Here is a 16,897-nt window from a genome sequence, read left to right on the forward strand (position 1 = left end):
GGCACCAGGACAGTTATGTGACTTTCTCAAGGTCACAGAGCTCTCAGGGAGAATGCAAAGTCTACCGGCATTTGTCCCCACGATGGTGACTGATGCCACCAGTGAGTGACATCTGTTTAGCACTTTCAACTTTCTTAAGGGGACTCACTCAAATCTGTCCCCCTCATCCCCTGGGGACCCCGCAGCTACTCCGGGGAAGTGCCTTCGCTCCCCTGCGGCCCGCATTCTGCAGCCCTGGTGCCACCCAACTCTCCCTCTTTGCCAAGGGTGAAGGGAGGCCCAACTGGGACCAGAATTCAGGCTGCCGGTGTCCAGCCTTTAAGGTCAGCCAGGCTGGCCACCTTCTAGCAGAAAACACATGCTCTGTTCCTGTTACGGCAGATGGAAGCGCCTGCTTGGGCCAAGGAGTGTCCAAGGAGAGGCCTGGTCTCTTCTCATCGCGGTTGTCTTGAGTGTGGCAAGGCTTCTGACAGCGCTGTGGGCCCAGGGACACAAGCCTCACTTTTCAGCAGGTGCGGAGAAGGTAAACAGAGGAACGGCCAGCGCCAGCGCCTGCGCCCGGGCCCCTGCGCTCGAGTCCTTCTCTCTGGACGGACACAGGCGTTCCCGGGTCCACCGACCAGCGCCGGGCACACGGTGTTTCCTCAGCGTTTCTTGAAGGAAGGGCAGCATCTCCAAACCGTGTGCGTCATGAGCGAGGGAACCTGGAGAAAGAGCCCAAAGGACCTTTCTGGAGGCTTCGCAGCGGCGCGCGCGCCTCTGGGGACGCTGAGTCAGAGTCGCCCGGCGCGGGCACGGACGCGGGGCGGGGAGGGGGCGCCGACTGGAGGAGCCGGCGCCGGGGAGGGGAGGGATCGAGGGGAGAGGAGGGGCGCGGCGGCGGGAGGGATCGAGGGGAGAGGAGGGGCGCTGCGGCGGGAGGGAGGAGGGGGCGCAGATTGGAGGAGCTGGGGCCCGGGGGGAGTCGGGAGGATCGCGGAGAGAGGCGGGGTGCAGCGCGGGCCGGGGAGGGGGCGCGACGCGGCTGACGTGGGCCGGGGTCGGCGCGGAGGGCTGTGGGCGGCGGCGACGCGCAGAGACTCCGCGATCCGAGGCGAGGACGAGCCGGCGCCGCGCCCGCACCTCCCCGCACCGCCCTCGCCGCGCGCCCCACCGGCGGCCGCCGCCGCAGTCGAGTCCAGCCGCGTCCCCTCGGCGCTCCAGCGGCTCCCGGCGCCGCCATGGCCCCGGCGCTCTGGCCGCGCCTCGGCCGCATCCTCTGGCTAGCCTGCCTCCTGCCCTTGGCCCCGGCTAGGGTGGCCGCAGGTAAGGCGCTGCGCGGATCGGCCGGCCGCCCTCCCTGGTCGGCTGCGCGCAGGGGCCTCAGGGCGGCCTGGAGCCGGCGGCCTCGCCGGGAGCCGGCGCTGCGGAGGTGGCGCCGTGCGCCCTGCGCTCACCTCCCTCCTCTCCCGAGGCTGCTCGCTGCGGAGGGGAGCACGGCCCGACGGGCCTGTCCTTTCACCCCGTCCCCTGAAGTCGCTGGCACTTGGGGGGTCCCCGCGCCCCTCGCTTCTGCTGCTCCCTCCAGATCGGCCCTGCCCTAGGAATGGCGCGGTGGCCGGGGCCTCCATCCCGGAGCCTGGGAACCTCGAAGCCGCTGGAGGTGGGGGAGGGTGCTGCGGGAGGACCGAGGATGCTTGGGTCGGTCGTCACGCCACAGCCCCCAAGGAGCGCCGCCAGGTTGCCTCCAAATGTTGCCTTATCGGGAGAGGCTTGCCACCCAGCTCGTGTCGGCTTCGGGGTGGTGGGTGGGGGGATGCGATTTTCAGAGCCTGGGAAGCCAGCCTGCCATTTCCTCTCGGGGAATGGTTTCCAAAATGGACCCCGAGCTGGTTCCGCTGGGTTCCACTCCGTGTCCCCCGGGGCTGTGCTTCTAGCATCCCCACTTCCTCACCGCCCGAAGGCCAGCACCCCACTTTTCTGCCCCATTTTGGCGACAAAATAAAGGGGACCCAGGTTGGAGAGTTTGGAGGAGACAGTTGGCAGCTATTGGGTGCGTTCAATGTTATTGAACGCAGCTATTCAATATTATCCAATATGTTCATCATGCCCCCTCCCCCCTTCAAAATACGGTAGAGAGAAGAGATTGAATCCTAACTTGTGAAATGAAAGCCACAAGGGAAGGTAAAAACCCTGCATCTTAGGAGTGAATGTTAAGAGAATTTTGTGCTCTGTCAGGATAATCTGCTTCTCCCTGGTTATTCACATAGAAATGAGGTCTGTTGTCCATTAGGTTTACAGGTGTTCAGAAATGATCAGTGTGGCCTAAATTGCCAGGAAAAAAAAAAAAAAGTAGGAGGGGATTAATTCTTTGGAAATCATATGTGGTTCCCAGCCTGGCCTATTGAACCCATGATATAGTCAAAACAGTTGAGATGCAGTTGGGGAAAGCCCACAGGAGAGAAAGATTCAGAAGCCCTTTTGCAGCTTCCCCAGATCTGGGTCAGACTCAGGCATGCTTCCTGTACCAAGGGTTGAAGTCAGAAGTCTGTGTCCTGGACCGTTCATTAATTCCAGGTTGTGTTGTTCACACTTCAGAGGTACTTTGGGAAGTGTTTTGGGCTGACAACATGTGCAAGGTGCAAAGGCCGACATAGCCCTTTTCTAGAAGCTTCTGGGGCCCTTGCAGGCTGTGTGGTCAGGGAAAATGTACATGTTCCAGGTGGAATCCAAGGGAGCCTGCTGGTGGGCGCTCTTCCGTGGGTCAAGCTTTGTGGCTCTTGCCACTTCACGTCTTGCTGTGGCCTTCTCAGCTCTGGGCCACTGGGGTGCCTGTGGGGCCCCTCAACCCTGGCCTGGGCTGCTCTGGACTCCAAGGCCAGGGCACCTGGGCTCCCGAACGGGAAATGTAGATTTCGACAGGTAGGTTACCCAATCTGGGCTTGGTGCCTTCAGCCACAGGTGGCAAAGCCTTCGTGGTCCATTTCAGATTTGGGACAATTCTGAGACCCTGAAGATGAGGGCCAGCATCACTCAGGGGCTGTGAAGTACCTGCTTAAAAGAACAAAAACAGAAACACAAGCCTGAGAAAACTGCCCTTGGAGTCTAGGCATCTGGATAGGTGGTGGAGGGGCTGGCTCCCAGGAGCCGGGCCACTGTTTGCTGGAGCCACATCCCCTACCCTCCCCCACCCTGTCCCTCCTCCCAGCTGAGCTGGCTGCCCCCCTGATTCCATTCCCCTGGCAACCGGTCTGCGTCGTCTCGTAGTCATCATCGTGCTGACATGCGCCCGTCTTGCTGCAGCCAAATGTCCCTGCCACCTGCCAGCCTCGCTCTGGCCCACGTGCCTCTCCTTGGGAGGGGGAGAGGCGGAGATTCTCCTTGAGGGGGAGGGGTGGAGATGGCCTCTCATCTCAGCACCTCTGTCTGTGGCAGCCTGGCCAAAGGCTGCCCCCCAGCCAGAGGGACTTAGCCTGGGGCAGTGTGGATTTACTCTGTGACCCCAGGCAGTAGCGTTATCCCCTGGGGTCTCAGGTCCCCCAGTGTAAAATCTACACCGTGGTTTGTTTTTTTTTTAAAGAATCTTTGAAAGTTTATTTTTTTAGCTTTTATTTTATCTTGGCGTATAGCAGATTAATAACGTGGTGATGATTTCAGGTGGACAACACAGGGACTCAGCCATACACTGTGTTTTCTTGGAGAGACTTTTATGTCTGGAATTCTCTCTTTGGGATTAAGACACCGCCGGTCCCTTTTGCAGTGCTAGCCCAGATGACTTTATAATTCAAAGTATGACCTCACTAAAAGGGATTCGGAACAGATATATAACATTAGTGACCAAAAGGCTGGAGACAGAGTCCGTGCTGGGGGCAGCGACACAGTGTCGCAGGGTGAATGGGATCCAGCAGAGGACCCGCCAGCTCACCTCCCAGTTTGGCTGAATCAACAGGTCTCTCGCGAGCTCCCTAAGGGCAGGGGACACGTCCTGTACTTCTGGGTCCCCCCAGAGCTGTGGGGTGTGGCCCAAGGAAGGGGCTCAGTCCTGGATGAAGAGTTTCCTTGGACAGTGCCAGGTCCCTCTGCCACACCCTTCTCTCCAGGTGCCGCTTCCCAGCGCAGTGTCCAGCCCCTTCTTGGTGCTTGACTAGGCCCGGAGGAGATGGGGATGACCCTTGTCCTGCCCTCAAGGAGCTTGCAGTGCAGTTAGGGGAGACGAGGAAATGTCTATTCCAACCCAGGGTATGCTGTGTGCCAAGCTGTTGGGAGAGCGCTGAAGAGGAGGTGGGGGGGGGTGGGAGTCAGGGAGGGCTTCCTGGAAGAAGTTATATCCACAGACATCTAGGTGAAGAAGAGCAGTGGGGACAGCATCTGCACAGGCCTTGAGGCTATGGAGGACAGAGCAAGTGTTAAATCTACAGCATGGATGTGCCAAGACATGAACGTGGATTCCCTCTACCCGGAGGCTGGCCCGTGGTCAGATGAACTGTGCGGAAGCTGCTTGCCGGGGTGGCTGAGACCAGGGCAGGACTGGAGGCCAAGGGTCAGCGGGCAGGATGGAGCAGTAATCCACCAGACGGGGGCTTCCCAGGGTGGCGCTAGTAATCAAGAATCTGCCTGCCGGTGCGGGAGACGCAAGAGACGCATCGATCCCTAGGTTGGGACGATCCCCTGGAGGAGGAAATGGCAACCCACAGCAGTATTCTTGCCTAGATAATCCCATGGACAGAGGAGCCTGGGAGTCCATGGGGTCGCAAAGAGTCAGACACGACTGAGCACACACACACACATGTGCAAGTGGTGTTCGAAGTGATGGAGAGGAGCAGCGAGAGTGGCAGGGGCCCAGGGACTGGGTCTTGAAACAGTTGGACCCTCTAGCCAGACAGAGAATGACAGGTAATGAGAATGGTAGGTTTGGGAGGGGAGAAAGCTGGGGGGTCTAGAACAGGGGACCCCAACCTCTGGGATTAATGCCTGATGACCTGAAGTGGAGCTGATGTAATAAATATAAAAGTGAAGTACACAATAAATGTGATGCACTTGAATCATCCTGGAACCATCCCCATCCCGCTCCCTCCCCAGCTCTGTGGGAAAATTGCCTTCCACGAAACTGGCCCCAGGTGCCAAAAAGGCTAGGAACTGCTGCTGCATTCCTGGCCTACAGAATTTTGGATGGTGAAGGATATATTTTCCATCTGTGCTGTCCGGGAGAGCTATGGCTCTTGAATGTTTGAAATGTAGCTCTGGTGCAATGGAGGGACTGAATTTTTTAGTATTAATTACATTTAAGTGATTAAACGTAATGGCATGTGGTTAGTAGCTACTACATTACTGCTTAGTAGAATTGAAGTCACTATTCCGGGGTTCTGTCAGCATTTATGGGGTACCAGAAGCCAAGGGAGGGGGTGCATGTGGCCGGGAAAGGGAGAGGTGGGAGGGACTGAAATGATGGGGGGGTGTCGTGGCCCTTCCTCCCTTCCTTCTGTCACTTCACCTGCCCAGGTTTGCCCTGCCACAGGCTGGACAGTCTCTAACCTTGCAAGCCCTTCAGACATCGCACCTGAAGAGGAAAACCCAAATCGCAGGAAAAGAGTTTGCAAGACATGCAGTAGTGCTGTTGGCGAGAGGGAAGGGTTCTGGGAATTCAGATACACCTGCTTGAGGGATTATCTTGCAACCATTGAAGTTCACGTTAGGATGCCCGCGGACATCCTTCTGATGTGTTGCCGTGTGGAAATAAAATCATGCAGAGTTGTGTGCAGAGGGTGATTCTGACGAAATTGAAACTTCAGTGCATGAAAAAGAGCCGGAGGACCTTAATCTGTTAGCAGCTGTTGTTTTTTTTTGGGAGGGGGTGGGTAGGGTAATAGGACACGTCTAATACTCTTTATGCGTATGTATTACTTTGTGTGTGTGTGGCTGTGATGTGTTGTGTGGCATGCGAGATTTTAGTTCCCCAGCCAGAGATCAAACCTACGCCCCCTGCATTGGGAGCATGGAATCTTAACCACTGAAGATTCCAGGGAGGTCCCTGGATTAACGTTTATGATGGAAACAAACCTGATTTTTAAAATCTTACCCATGAGTATGATAAAAATCTGCAGCTATCTAGAGCAGGTGAAGAATAATAACTTAGGAAGATGCTTGATATGGAAAACCAGCAACAACAGTGGAATAATCTCTGAGTAAGCATCATTTGAAAAAAATAGTAGGAAATGTCCAAATATAGTAAGAGGGATCATTGCTGACTATTTAAAAACTTTTCTTTTTTTTAAAATTTTATACCTTTCTGTATTTTCAGATTATAATTAGTCTTACCTTCAGTGTAAGACTGAATGGTCTTGGTTGGCTGGGGAGTATTATTTAAAAGGCCTCTTATGTGGACTCCATTCCATGCCCACCAGGCCCTGTTCTCTCTCTTTTGAAAAAATATTTGTTTATTTAAAAAAATATTTATTTATATTATTTGGCCATGCCAGGTCTTCGCTGAGGCACACAGGATCTGTCTTCTTTGTTGTGGCATACAGGATCTTTTTTTCAGTTGTAGCATGAGGAATCTTTTTTTTCCAGTTATGACATGAGGGATCTAGTTCCCTGACCAGGAATTGAACCCAGGCCCCCTGCGTTGGGAGTGCAGAGTCTTAGCCACTGGACCAGCAGGGAAGTCCCCAGGCCCTGTTCTCTGCTTGCAACCTGCAAGTCTTAATTCCCAGGTTCCCTGTAAGAGCTGTATCCCCAATATGTCAGTTCAAGTTCCCCAAGGAGCGGACCCAGCTGGAATCAGACAGCTCCAGCGCTGGCCCCGGCCGAGACCCTGGAGGTCCCTGAGAGCGTGTGGTCCAGTGGAGCTTTCTGTGATAACAAAGATCTGTATCCACAGTGTCCACTCTCATGACCCTTGGCCACATGCGGCTGTTGAGCCCTTGGAACGTGGCCAGTGTGACCGAGAAAGTGGGTTTGATGTTTGTTTCCTTTTGATTGAAGCTTCAGGAGCCACACGTGGCTAGTGGAACCGTATCAGGTGGCTCAGATCTAGAGGCTCTCAGTTTATGGATTTGCAGACAGAGAACAAAGAGAAGGGTGCATCACGGTGACCCTTCCTCCCAAGGCTCGTTCTGCCATGTCAAGGCGTGCGGCCTCTAAGGGGGTCCAGATTCAGCTCTGTGTTTCAACTTGGAATTTTGTTTCACATGTAAAGCTCGGCCCCAAAGAGTGGGTGATGGGGGGGGGTGCGTTCTGGGCAGCAGCTGCAGTGGCTCCTCCTGTGACGTGGACTGATGGTCATTTTTATAGCTGAGAAGCATGGCTGGGTCAGCAGACTCACGCTCTGTAAGGCCCTGCGTGGCTGGCATGAGAAAAGAAAATACATTGAGACACTGGCAAGAGTGTGGGTTTGGAGTCAGCCGGGCCTGGGTTTGAATCTCCACGTGGCAATGTATGATCCTTGGGCTTGTCCCTTGACCTGCCTCAGTGTCTCCACCCGTAAGATGAATAGACACCCACCCAGCGTGGGGCAGTGGGGCTCTTGGCCATGCCCTCTACCTGAAACACAGTCTCTGTTTCTGGGTTCCTAGGCCTGTATGAACTTCAGCTCACCACCGATGGCCCTGCCACCACGGGCGCAGAGGTGACCATCACGGCCAGCCTGGTGGCCGACGACAACGGCAGCCTGGCCCTGCCCGCCAGCACCAGCCTCTACCGCTTCCACTGGATCCACACGCCGCTGCTGCTCACGGGGAAGGCGGACGAGGCTTTCAGCTCCACCATCCGCGTCGTGGGGAGCGTGCCCGGGGACTTCCCAGTCTCCGTCTGGGTCACCGCTGCCGACTGTGGGATGTGCCAGCCTGTGGCCAGGAGCCTCCTCGTCCTCCCCATCACTGGTGAGGACCTTCCCTCCTCACTGATTTGCCTTCAGGCTCTTGGGGCAGAGAAAATGGGCATCACAACCATCACACACAGGCAGATTAGACCCATGTTCTCAGTTGCTGTCAGTTGAGTTAACAAAGGGTCAGAAAATGGTAATACCCACTGCTGGCAGAGTTGTGCTAAAATGGACACAAAGTGCATATTTGCTACTGGGCTGTAAATTAATACAACGCTTTTGGAGAGGAGCTGATCCATATGTGTCAATGGCTGTAAATTGCTTTAGTCTTCACCTCGTTCTCTCTCTTTCCCTATCCCCCCACCCTTCTCTCTTTCCCCTTCTTCCTCCCTTCCTTCCTCCCTCACACCCTCCCTCCCTTCTCTTTCTTTCTAAGAACTCCCTGCTTTCTTAGAGTTTATAGTCTATTTTTTCTTCTTACTTATTTGGCTGCACTGGGTCTTATCTGCATGCAGGATCTTTAGCTTCAGCATGGGAACTCTTAATTGTATCATGTGGGATCTAGTTCCCAGACCCGCTGCATTGGGAGTGTGGAGTCTTAGCCACTGGACCACCAGGGAAGTCCCTACAATCTATTAAAGAACTTATCTTCAAGTAATAAACCTCCATTCGGGTAATGGTTTATGCACGAAGGTGTTCATCACAGTTTCTATGGTAACAGAGGAAAGTAGAGACAAACTAAGTATGCAACCATAAGAATACTCATATAATTTATAATAATAATGATCTTTACAAAGAGTGTGTTTTAGCCTGGGAGAGTCCTCATGCTTGTAAGTTTTTAAACATCAAAATGAAATTCTATGACCAATTGGATCAACTCTGTTTAATGTATGTGGTACGTACACACGTGTACTTGGCAATGGGCTTCCTTGAGGGCTCAGTGGTAAAGAATCCACCTGCAGTGTGTGAGATGTGGTCCCATCCCTGGGTCAGGAGGATCCCCTGGAGAAGGAAATGGCAATCCACTCCAGTATTCTTGCCTGGAGAATCCCAGGGACAGAGGAGCCTGGTGGGCTACAGGCCATGGGGTTGCAAAAGAGTTGGATATGACTTAGTGACTAAATAACAACAAATGTGGTCAGTAGAAATGCTCATTTTTTTCCTAGGCTCATCTAATACTTTGAAATATTTCCCAAGAGTCGATTTAAAAGCTTGCCCGTTTCCTTCTAGTCCTGGGCATCTCTTGTGCCAGAAAGTTCAGAGTCCTGGTGAAGGGGGTACAGGAGCGGAACTGTATGTGTAACAGGGAGTGAGTCTTCGCCAGCACCCACTGGCCTGGGGCAGGGCCTCGGAGGGGGCACATGGCTCTGTGTTCGGAGACCTGCAGGGTCCCCTCTTGTTACCACAACGGTGACAGTCAGGAGCGGGGTGGGGGAGAGGCGGCCCTGCCGGCTGGCACATGGCTCTGCCCTCCTCCACCCTGGGGACGGGGGCCTCACCCTCCCGTGGTTTCTCCCTCCCAGAGTTCCTCGTGGGGAACCTTGTGGTCACCCAGAACACCTCCCTGCCCTGGCCCAGCTCCTACCTCACCAAGACAGTCCTCAAAGTCTCCTTCGTCCTCCACGACCCCAGCAACTTCTTCAAGAACGCCTCATTCCTCTACAGCTGGGACTTCGGAGACGGGTATGTTCTGACCCCCTTTGACGCCCTAGAGTCCTGGCCTGTGCGGAGTGCTGTGTACTCCGTCATCTTCACCTGCTCACTCTCACTCCGAACATGCCTTGCACACCTGCTCTGTGTCAAACTCGGGGTCCCTGGGGACCAGTGTGAGCCAGTCTAACCCTTAACAAAACCTGTTCCAAATTTACAGATTTAAAATAGTAAACAGTAAACATAACAAACCAGGACTAGATTGCAATGTAGACAATGATCCCCTGCAATTGAATAGTTTGGCAGTGGGGGAAGGCATTTCTAAGAATACAAATAAAAGGTAGAAACTGCATAGGAAAAAAATGCTAAGTTTGGCATCATCAGATTTAAAATTTGAAATGAAAGAAGCAAGTTGAGCCAAAAGATAATGGTTAAACTGGAAGAAAATATTTGGAAGATATATAATAGGTAAAGGTTCGATGAACTTCATATATAAAGAGCATCAACAAATCAACAGAAATATTTTCTTTATTGTTACTCAAGTTTCTTTCAAAGTGATTCGGGTAATTGTAGAGGAAAAAGTCATAACCTATGATGGAGGCATGATTCTTCCTGTTTTACAGATGTGAAAAGTAAGGCTGAGAGTTATGTAGATAGGAAATTTGGAGCTGAGATTCAAAGCCAGATTTATCTTAGCTCCAAAGTTCGTACTTCTCCCCTTCCCAGATCATCTCTATCTAACACACGGTCTTCCCTTGGTCTGGCTGGGGCCACAGGGCACTTCCTGGCAGGTGACAGGTACCTGTTGCTAAGAGGTCTTCTTACCTGTAACTTACAAATCCAAAGATGGCCAGCATCCACCCCACCCATGCAGGTCAGCTGACCTCATGCCCTGGCTGGCCCTGGGGACTGCTGCTGAGGTGACATTTTTGCTCGCAAAATGACACTGGTCTGAATGTGTCACTGTACACCCAACCGCTGACCCTAAAAAGTCACGTGGATCACTTCCGTCATCTCTCCCCTCCCCGACCTCTTACAGCACCCAGATGGTGACCAGAGATGGTACCGTCTATTATAACTACTCCATCATCGGCTCCTTCACCGTGAAGGTCAAGGTGGTGGCAGGGTGGGAGCAGGTCACATCGGACGCCGGGAGGGGCATTCTGCAGAAGACGGGTGACTTCTCCACCTCGCTGAAGCTGCAGGGTGAGTCTCGGGGGGTTGGTGTGGGTTGAGCATTTGGCTCGTCGAGGTGCCCTGGGTACCACTCCTTCCAGGGCTGGATCACATATAGAGTGGCTGGCACAGCCCCTCTTCAGGTCCCTTGGCAGCCCTGAGAGGGGTGTGTCATTCCCTACTTCTAAGAGGGCGCTAAAGGCCACGGAGGAGGTCAGGGGGCACCGAGTGGCAGAGCCCAGACCCTGTGCCATGATCGGACGCATCCCCATCACTCTCTGTTTCCGGCTACATCGGCCTCTAGTCAAGGACCGTCCTGTCGGGGATGGGACGGCCCCAGTTGGCTACACCGGGAGGGAGCCCCCAGGCCCGCCACTCCTGGCCTTGTCAAGACGGGGCCCTGGGGCAGCTGCAGCCTGTTTCTCAGTCAAGCTAACGGGGTGCGCTCCCGTGCCCCCCACACAGCACAGATGATGGGGAGGCAGGTGGTTATCCTAAGCCAGCCCCAGGTCCTGCTCACCAGAGTCCTGCTGGCTTCCCCCAGCGGTCTCAGTCTAAGCGGCTCCAGTGTCTGCTGCTGATCTGGGAGCAGGACTCTGGATGTGACCTGTGACCCGCTCTTCGGGAGGGCCAAGAGGACAGGGTGGTGGTCACACAGCCTGGGAACCCCGGGAGCCCTGAGACAGCTGTCGTCAGCCACCAGGTGTAACGAGGTTGTCCTCTTTGCCTTTCAGAAACCCTTCGAGGCATCCAAGTTTTGGGCCCCACCCTAATTCAGACCTTCCAAAAGATGGTAGTGACGTTGAACTTCCTGGGGAGGTGAGTGAAGCCCTGAACGCACTGTGCTTGATCTGTGGTCCTGTCCACACGCCCTCTCAGAGGCTCCTGACCTTGTTTCATCCCTTCAGTTCAGTTCAGTTCAGTCACTCAGTCGTTGCTGATTCTTTGTGACCCCATGGACCGCAGCAAGACAGGCTCCCCTGTCCATCACCAACTCCTGGAGCTTACTCAAACTCATGTCTGTCGAGTTGGTGATGCCATCCAGCCATCTCATCCTCTGTCGTCCTCTTCTCCTCCCGCCTTCAACCTTTCCCAGCATCAGGGTCTTTTCCAATGAGTCAGCTCTTCGCAGCAGGTGGCCAAAGTATTGAGTTTCAGCTTCAGCATCAGTCCTTCCAATGAATATTCAGGGCTGATTTCCTTTAGGATGGACTGGTTGGATCTCCTTGCAGTCCAGGGGACTCTCAAGAGTCTTCTCCAACACCACAGTTCAAAAGCATCAATTCTTTGGCGCTCAGCTTTCCTTATAGTCCAACTCTCACATCCACACATGACCACTGGATTTCATCCCTGAGGGGCCCCAAGTCAGGGAGCACATGGAGTGATGAGCCCACCCTTAACTGGGCCGTGGGAGAGTCACAGCATGACTCCATTCTCAACGTCCAGGGGAGGGAGCACTGGCCCTGTGGGGCTGTCTGCAATGTGGGAATGCCCTCACCCCTTCAAATCTATAGAAAGCCGACTTATCCTTTCAGAGCCTACTCAAACGCCACCTCCTCCAGGAAGCCTTCCCTGACTTCCTCATTGAAAGCGTGCTTCTCTGTCCCCTTGACACACCAAGGGCGTCACTGGAGCATGCATTCCGCCTCGTCCAGCAGTCTGCGCATGTCCCTCTGTCTGTCACTGCCCTGGCCTCCTCTTGGAGTCTCAGGCCATCTCTTATATACTACAATGTTCCCTGGAGGCCTGGGCACCTGGGTGTTCTTTCCTAGAAAGAACACTGAAGTTCATGACTGCCTGACCTTTCTCGGACTCGGTCTGTGCTCACACCCCTTGGCAAGCCATTGCTGAAAAGACACCCCCCGTTTCCCTGCAGCCCCCCTCTGAATGTGTGCTGGCGTCTTAAGCCCGAGTGCCTCCCGCTGGAGGAAGGGGAATGCCTCCCGGTGGCAGTGGACAGCACAGCTTACAACCTGACCCACATCTTCCGGGATCCCGGGGACTACTGCTTCAGCATCCAGGCTGAGAACGTCATCAGCAAGACGCACCAGTACCACAAGGTCCAGGTGTGGCCCTCTAGTAAGTGACACTTTGCCTCTGCTCCCAGCAAAAACCAGTCACCCTTGGTCCACCCGTGGCCATCAACAGCCAATCCCACTATTACTAGAATCATTGGTAACCCTGCCGGCCCCAATCAACACCATGGCTGACCACCCGTAGCACCACCACCAAACTCTAGCGCCATCGGCCACTGCTCCAGCCCCCCCATACCAGCCCCCATCAGTCCCACCAACACCACCCGCAACACCAGCACCACTAGCCGTAACCACAGCAAACTCAGCTGTCGCCAGGCGACTTGTCCAAAACCAGGGCCACCATCACCACACACTACGGACCGTTCTTCCAGCATCTTCACGAGCCAGAGTCAGCGCTGCCATAGCAACCACCCTGGCCGCCATCAGCACCGCTGTTGATGCCCCTGCTCCCAGCCCCGGCACCCGCCATTTGGACCGGCGCCATCCGTGCCGTGTTGCCCCGGGATCATCCCAACTTCAGCTCTCATGTTGCCACCACCGCTGGCGGTGGGCGGTGTCCCTCCCACACGTGACCTCTGCCACCCTTGTCCCTGGCACGAGCCCTCCGTCCTTCGCTGCCGTCACACCCACCCCATCGCCTGCGTCTCCGTGTTTTCACTTCTACCAAAAACAAGCATCTCCGCTGGCGACCGTGCTGGCCTCACTGGGCTGTCGGGAGTCTCCCAGGGAGTGCGGGCAGCTCAGAATGTGTGCGGTGCAGCCTCTCTCGTTTATCCGGGCACCCAGCCGAACCCCCTGGCGTCCTCTTCCCCAAACAGTCACACGGTCCAGCCGCTGACTTGCAGCCATGGGGTTAGCTGATGACAGCATCAGGTCCTCGCATTCACTTCCAGGGGCTCCTCCTCTATGACCCCCGACGAGGGTTTTCTTACACAGAGGAGAAAGGATCCCAGGCCTTAGGGATGGTCTTTCAGATGCTCAGCCAGGTCCCACCCTGTGCAGAACTAAAGGGGATGCTCCCTGCCAGCTGCACTTGCCCCAAGGTTGGCCCAGCAATGCACAGACGTGATCACCGCCCCCTTGTCTCCCCAGTCCCTCCTACTTGAGCCGACTCCATGCTCTGCACTGGGCCCTGGCTGACCCTGTGTGCCAGGCAGACGCTTTGACCTGCAGGCATCTCTGGGGGCCTTGGGCCCTGACTCCCCCAGCATCTCCTGGGCACTGATCACCTGGAATCCTCTGAATCCTGCGGAGAAGGGGGATTACCTGGCACTGCAGGTAATCCATGCCGCCTTTCCTCGGAGACAGATCCTTTTGGTGTATGGTGGTGTCTCTACCCGAAGGAGAGCGGGGGAAGGGTGAGAAGGAACCCACCCGTGCTGTCGCCTGCCTTGCGCCCGCCTCACCTGGTTGCATCTCCACGGCCGCCTCGTGGGTCAGCATGACCGTCAGGTCACCTGGGCAGGGCCAGGATTTGAACCCAGGACCCGCTGGGCTCTTCTTGCTCTGCCCTGTGGCTTCCGCGCAACAGGATCTAAGCGAGCAAGCCCAGAGCTGCCGGAGGTCACAGGGGTGCTTGGGTGTCCTCACGCTCTGGCCTTCTTCCCCAGAGCAAGTCACCCAAGAGAGTCGGGAGGAAGCGGCCGGGTCTTTCGTGGTCTAGGCTTGGAAGTTGTCCGTCATCCCCCTGTCCTCTGCCGCTGTTTAGGAGCAAGTCACTATGAGTCCAGCCCACACTCTGGGGGGAAATTCAGCTGCACCCTTTGAAAGTTACTGCCAAGTATCACTTTAAAACCCCGACAGACCCTTCCTTGGGTTTTGTGAAATCCTGGATTTGCCTATTGGAGTTGCCTTACTGGGATGCACGTGCACAAAGAAGGAAGAGGCTCTGGCGGGCTCTGTTCTCTCCCCGAGGCTGTACCCTGAGAGCTGGTATTCAGCACTGACTGCCCAAGCTCATGACTTCACCCTCTCTTCCTCCCAGGCATCCAGCCGGCTGTCTTTGCTTTCCCGTGTGCCACGCTCATCACCATGATGCTGGCCTTCATCATGTACATGACCCTGAGGAATGCTACTCACCAGAAGGATATGGTGGAGGTGGGTGCTCAGTGGGGGTGGGGTGAGGGTGGGGCTGGACTCCTGGCCTTCACAGGAGAGGATTTGCAGAGAGGGCGGGCGGTGGGGGCGGCCAGATGTGGGGGGCTAAGAGGTGGTCTGGATGTCAGAGCAAGACCCCAGGGCTGGGGCTGACGTACCCATGAAGCACCCATGACTGGGGCCCCATTGATAAACTTGGTTGCTTCTCATGTCACTTACCTCCTACTCCACTTGCCCGTGGCCCGCCAGCCATGCCCACGAACTGGTAAAGGAGAGGGCAGCCAAAAGCAGGGGCAACCCAGACTGCAGAAAAGCCAAGGGCACAGGGAAGCACCGCATAGTGTCCGAAAGGTGTTTCTGTGCGTGCTGCACCCAGGCAGCTGAGCTTGCAAGAGGCTGCCCAGGTGGGCTGCTGAGCTCATAAGGCCACCTCACGGGGCTCCTGGTGGGTGGGAGGGCGATTGGCCCACGGGGTTCTGTTCACCATAGGTGGCTGATTTTGACTTTTCCCCCATGTCTGACAAGAACCCGGAGCCGCCCACTGGGGTCAAGTGCTGCTGCCAGATGTGCTGTGGGCCCTTCTTACTGGAGACGCCATCTGAGTACCTGGAGGTCGTCCGCGAGAACCACGGGCTGCTGCCTCCCCTCTACAAGTCCGTCAAAACTTACACGGTCTGAGCGCCACCCGCCCCCAAACCCAGTTTCAGTGTTAACTGACTGCTGCCCGGGAATTTGGGGCAGTGTCGGGGGCAGACTGGTGCACGCCATGAGTGCGGGGCCGTCCGCCCTGACTGGTCATCCATCTGTACAGTCTAGCCGCCTCCACAAGACCGGCTCAGTCCCACCTCCCAGCCATTCCATCCATCTATATGGTCGGAAGCCCCTCTCGGGCAGCCCCGCCCCACCCCTTGCCTTTGAGGAGGCCCCCAAGTGGGATTCCAGCACTGGACTCGGTCCCTGTTCTCTCCTAGGAGTGCCCGCTGCCCCTCACCGATTCCTCCCTTATTTGGCACATTCGCCGTCCATCTGGGGTTCACACTTCCCTCCCCCAGGTGGCCCTGCCCAGGTCAGAGAGCTAGGAGAAAGCTCACAGATGGTTAATTCAGGGCTACATCACGAAAGGTCTTACATACAGGGATAAGCGTGCATGACGTCACCCAGATGTTTCAGACGACTTCCTCTCTCTCAGTGAGTTGGTTGCTGAGCCGTCCCATTGATCAGAGCTAAAAGGAAGCCTGACCTTTCCCACGTGGCCCTGACAGCTCCGGGGCCTGGCTCCTCCCCCTCCCAGGGGCTCCTGGGTCCCCTTCTAAGGACACCCTGTTCCCCATCTGCTTGCTGGGGGTCGGGTGGGGGGCAGGGCTAATGCTTTGTGAGTGTGAAGTGCTTCGTAGACAGCACTTTCTTTTATTGAGTCTGTTTCAACTTGCATTGAGAAAGAGGCTTTGCGGCAGAAGAAAGAGTCAGGCCATGGGGGGAACTTGGGTACCCTGTGTGGGGGACAGAGTTCTCGCCCCCTTAACTGCTCCCAGGGTGGCCTTGAGAGGGAAGAGGACTGGATGGAGCCCAGGGTGGGGGACCAGTCCACCCCTCTCCCTTTGGCCCAGCAGCCTGGGGGAGTCAGGTCATGTGCAGAGAGCATGGGTACAGAGGGAGCCCACGATCGGGTCCCCATCCAACCATGCAGGAGTGGGGAGCACCCTGGGCCTGTCTGGGGAGGGAGCAGGGCCACGGAGGCCGAGCTCTGTCGCCGTAATTGTCTGCTCTGAGACTTTGCGCTGAAGACAGCGTCCCCACTGTTGTACAGCTCACACTCATAACTACTGCCGTTACTGCTGAATAAAGCTTGTGTGCTCCGACGACAGCCAAGCCCGGGGCGGGTGGCCGAGTCTCTTCCTTCTCCGTGCCTGGACGTTTGCGCCTTGCAGGTGGCAGGAGAGGTTCTTGGATGTAGCAGGACGTCCCCATCACATTCTTCGGCAGGTGCACTGGATGGAGCCGCTGTCCGGGGCTCCGGTCTGGGTTTGGACCGGTGGTCCTCACACTGCCACTTAGGCTGCCTCACAGACGATCGGGCTCCTGAGGGTCCCCCGGAGGTGGTCCAGGCGCCCCCAGGTGACTCTTAAGTCTGAGACTCTGG

At 55.8% G+C, this 16,897-nt stretch overlaps 1 protein-coding gene across 1 annotated transcript; it reads left to right on the forward strand.

Annotated features, from left to right (window-relative positions):
* Positions 1-912: 912 nt before the first annotated feature.
* Positions 913-16,626, forward strand: TMEM130 (transmembrane protein 130). The gene is made up of 8 exons (XM_043915305.1): positions 913-1,305; positions 7,551-7,856; positions 9,322-9,481; positions 10,488-10,654; positions 11,359-11,443; positions 12,501-12,703; positions 14,645-14,757; positions 15,283-16,626. The coding sequence occupies exons 1-8, from the start codon at positions 1,221-1,223 to the stop codon at positions 15,433-15,435; spliced, it is 1,272 nt and encodes a 423-aa protein (XP_043771240.1). The 5' UTR covers positions 913-1,220; the 3' UTR covers positions 15,436-16,626.
* Positions 16,627-16,897: the final 271 nt, after the last annotated feature.

Source organism: Cervus elaphus, chromosome 10 (assembly GCF_910594005.1).
Source record: "Cervus elaphus chromosome 10, mCerEla1.1, whole genome shotgun sequence".
In the NCBI taxonomy this organism is placed as follows: domain Eukaryota; kingdom Metazoa; phylum Chordata; class Mammalia; order Artiodactyla; family Cervidae; genus Cervus; species Cervus elaphus.

Bases quoted from the DNA above. Each gene is read 5' to 3' on its own strand.
- TMEM130 (XM_043915305.1), top strand. From the start codon at position 1,221: ATGGCCCCGGCGCTCTGGCCGCGCCTCGGCCGCATCCTCTGGCTAGCC. The intron at 9,482-10,487 runs GTATGTTCTGAC...GACCTCTTACAG, and splicing joins AGCTGGGACTTCGGAGACGG to CACCCAGATGGTGACCAGAG. The intron at 12,704-14,644 runs GTAAGTGACACT...TCTTCCTCCCAG, and splicing joins GGTCCAGGTGTGGCCCTCTA to GCATCCAGCCGGCTGTCTTT.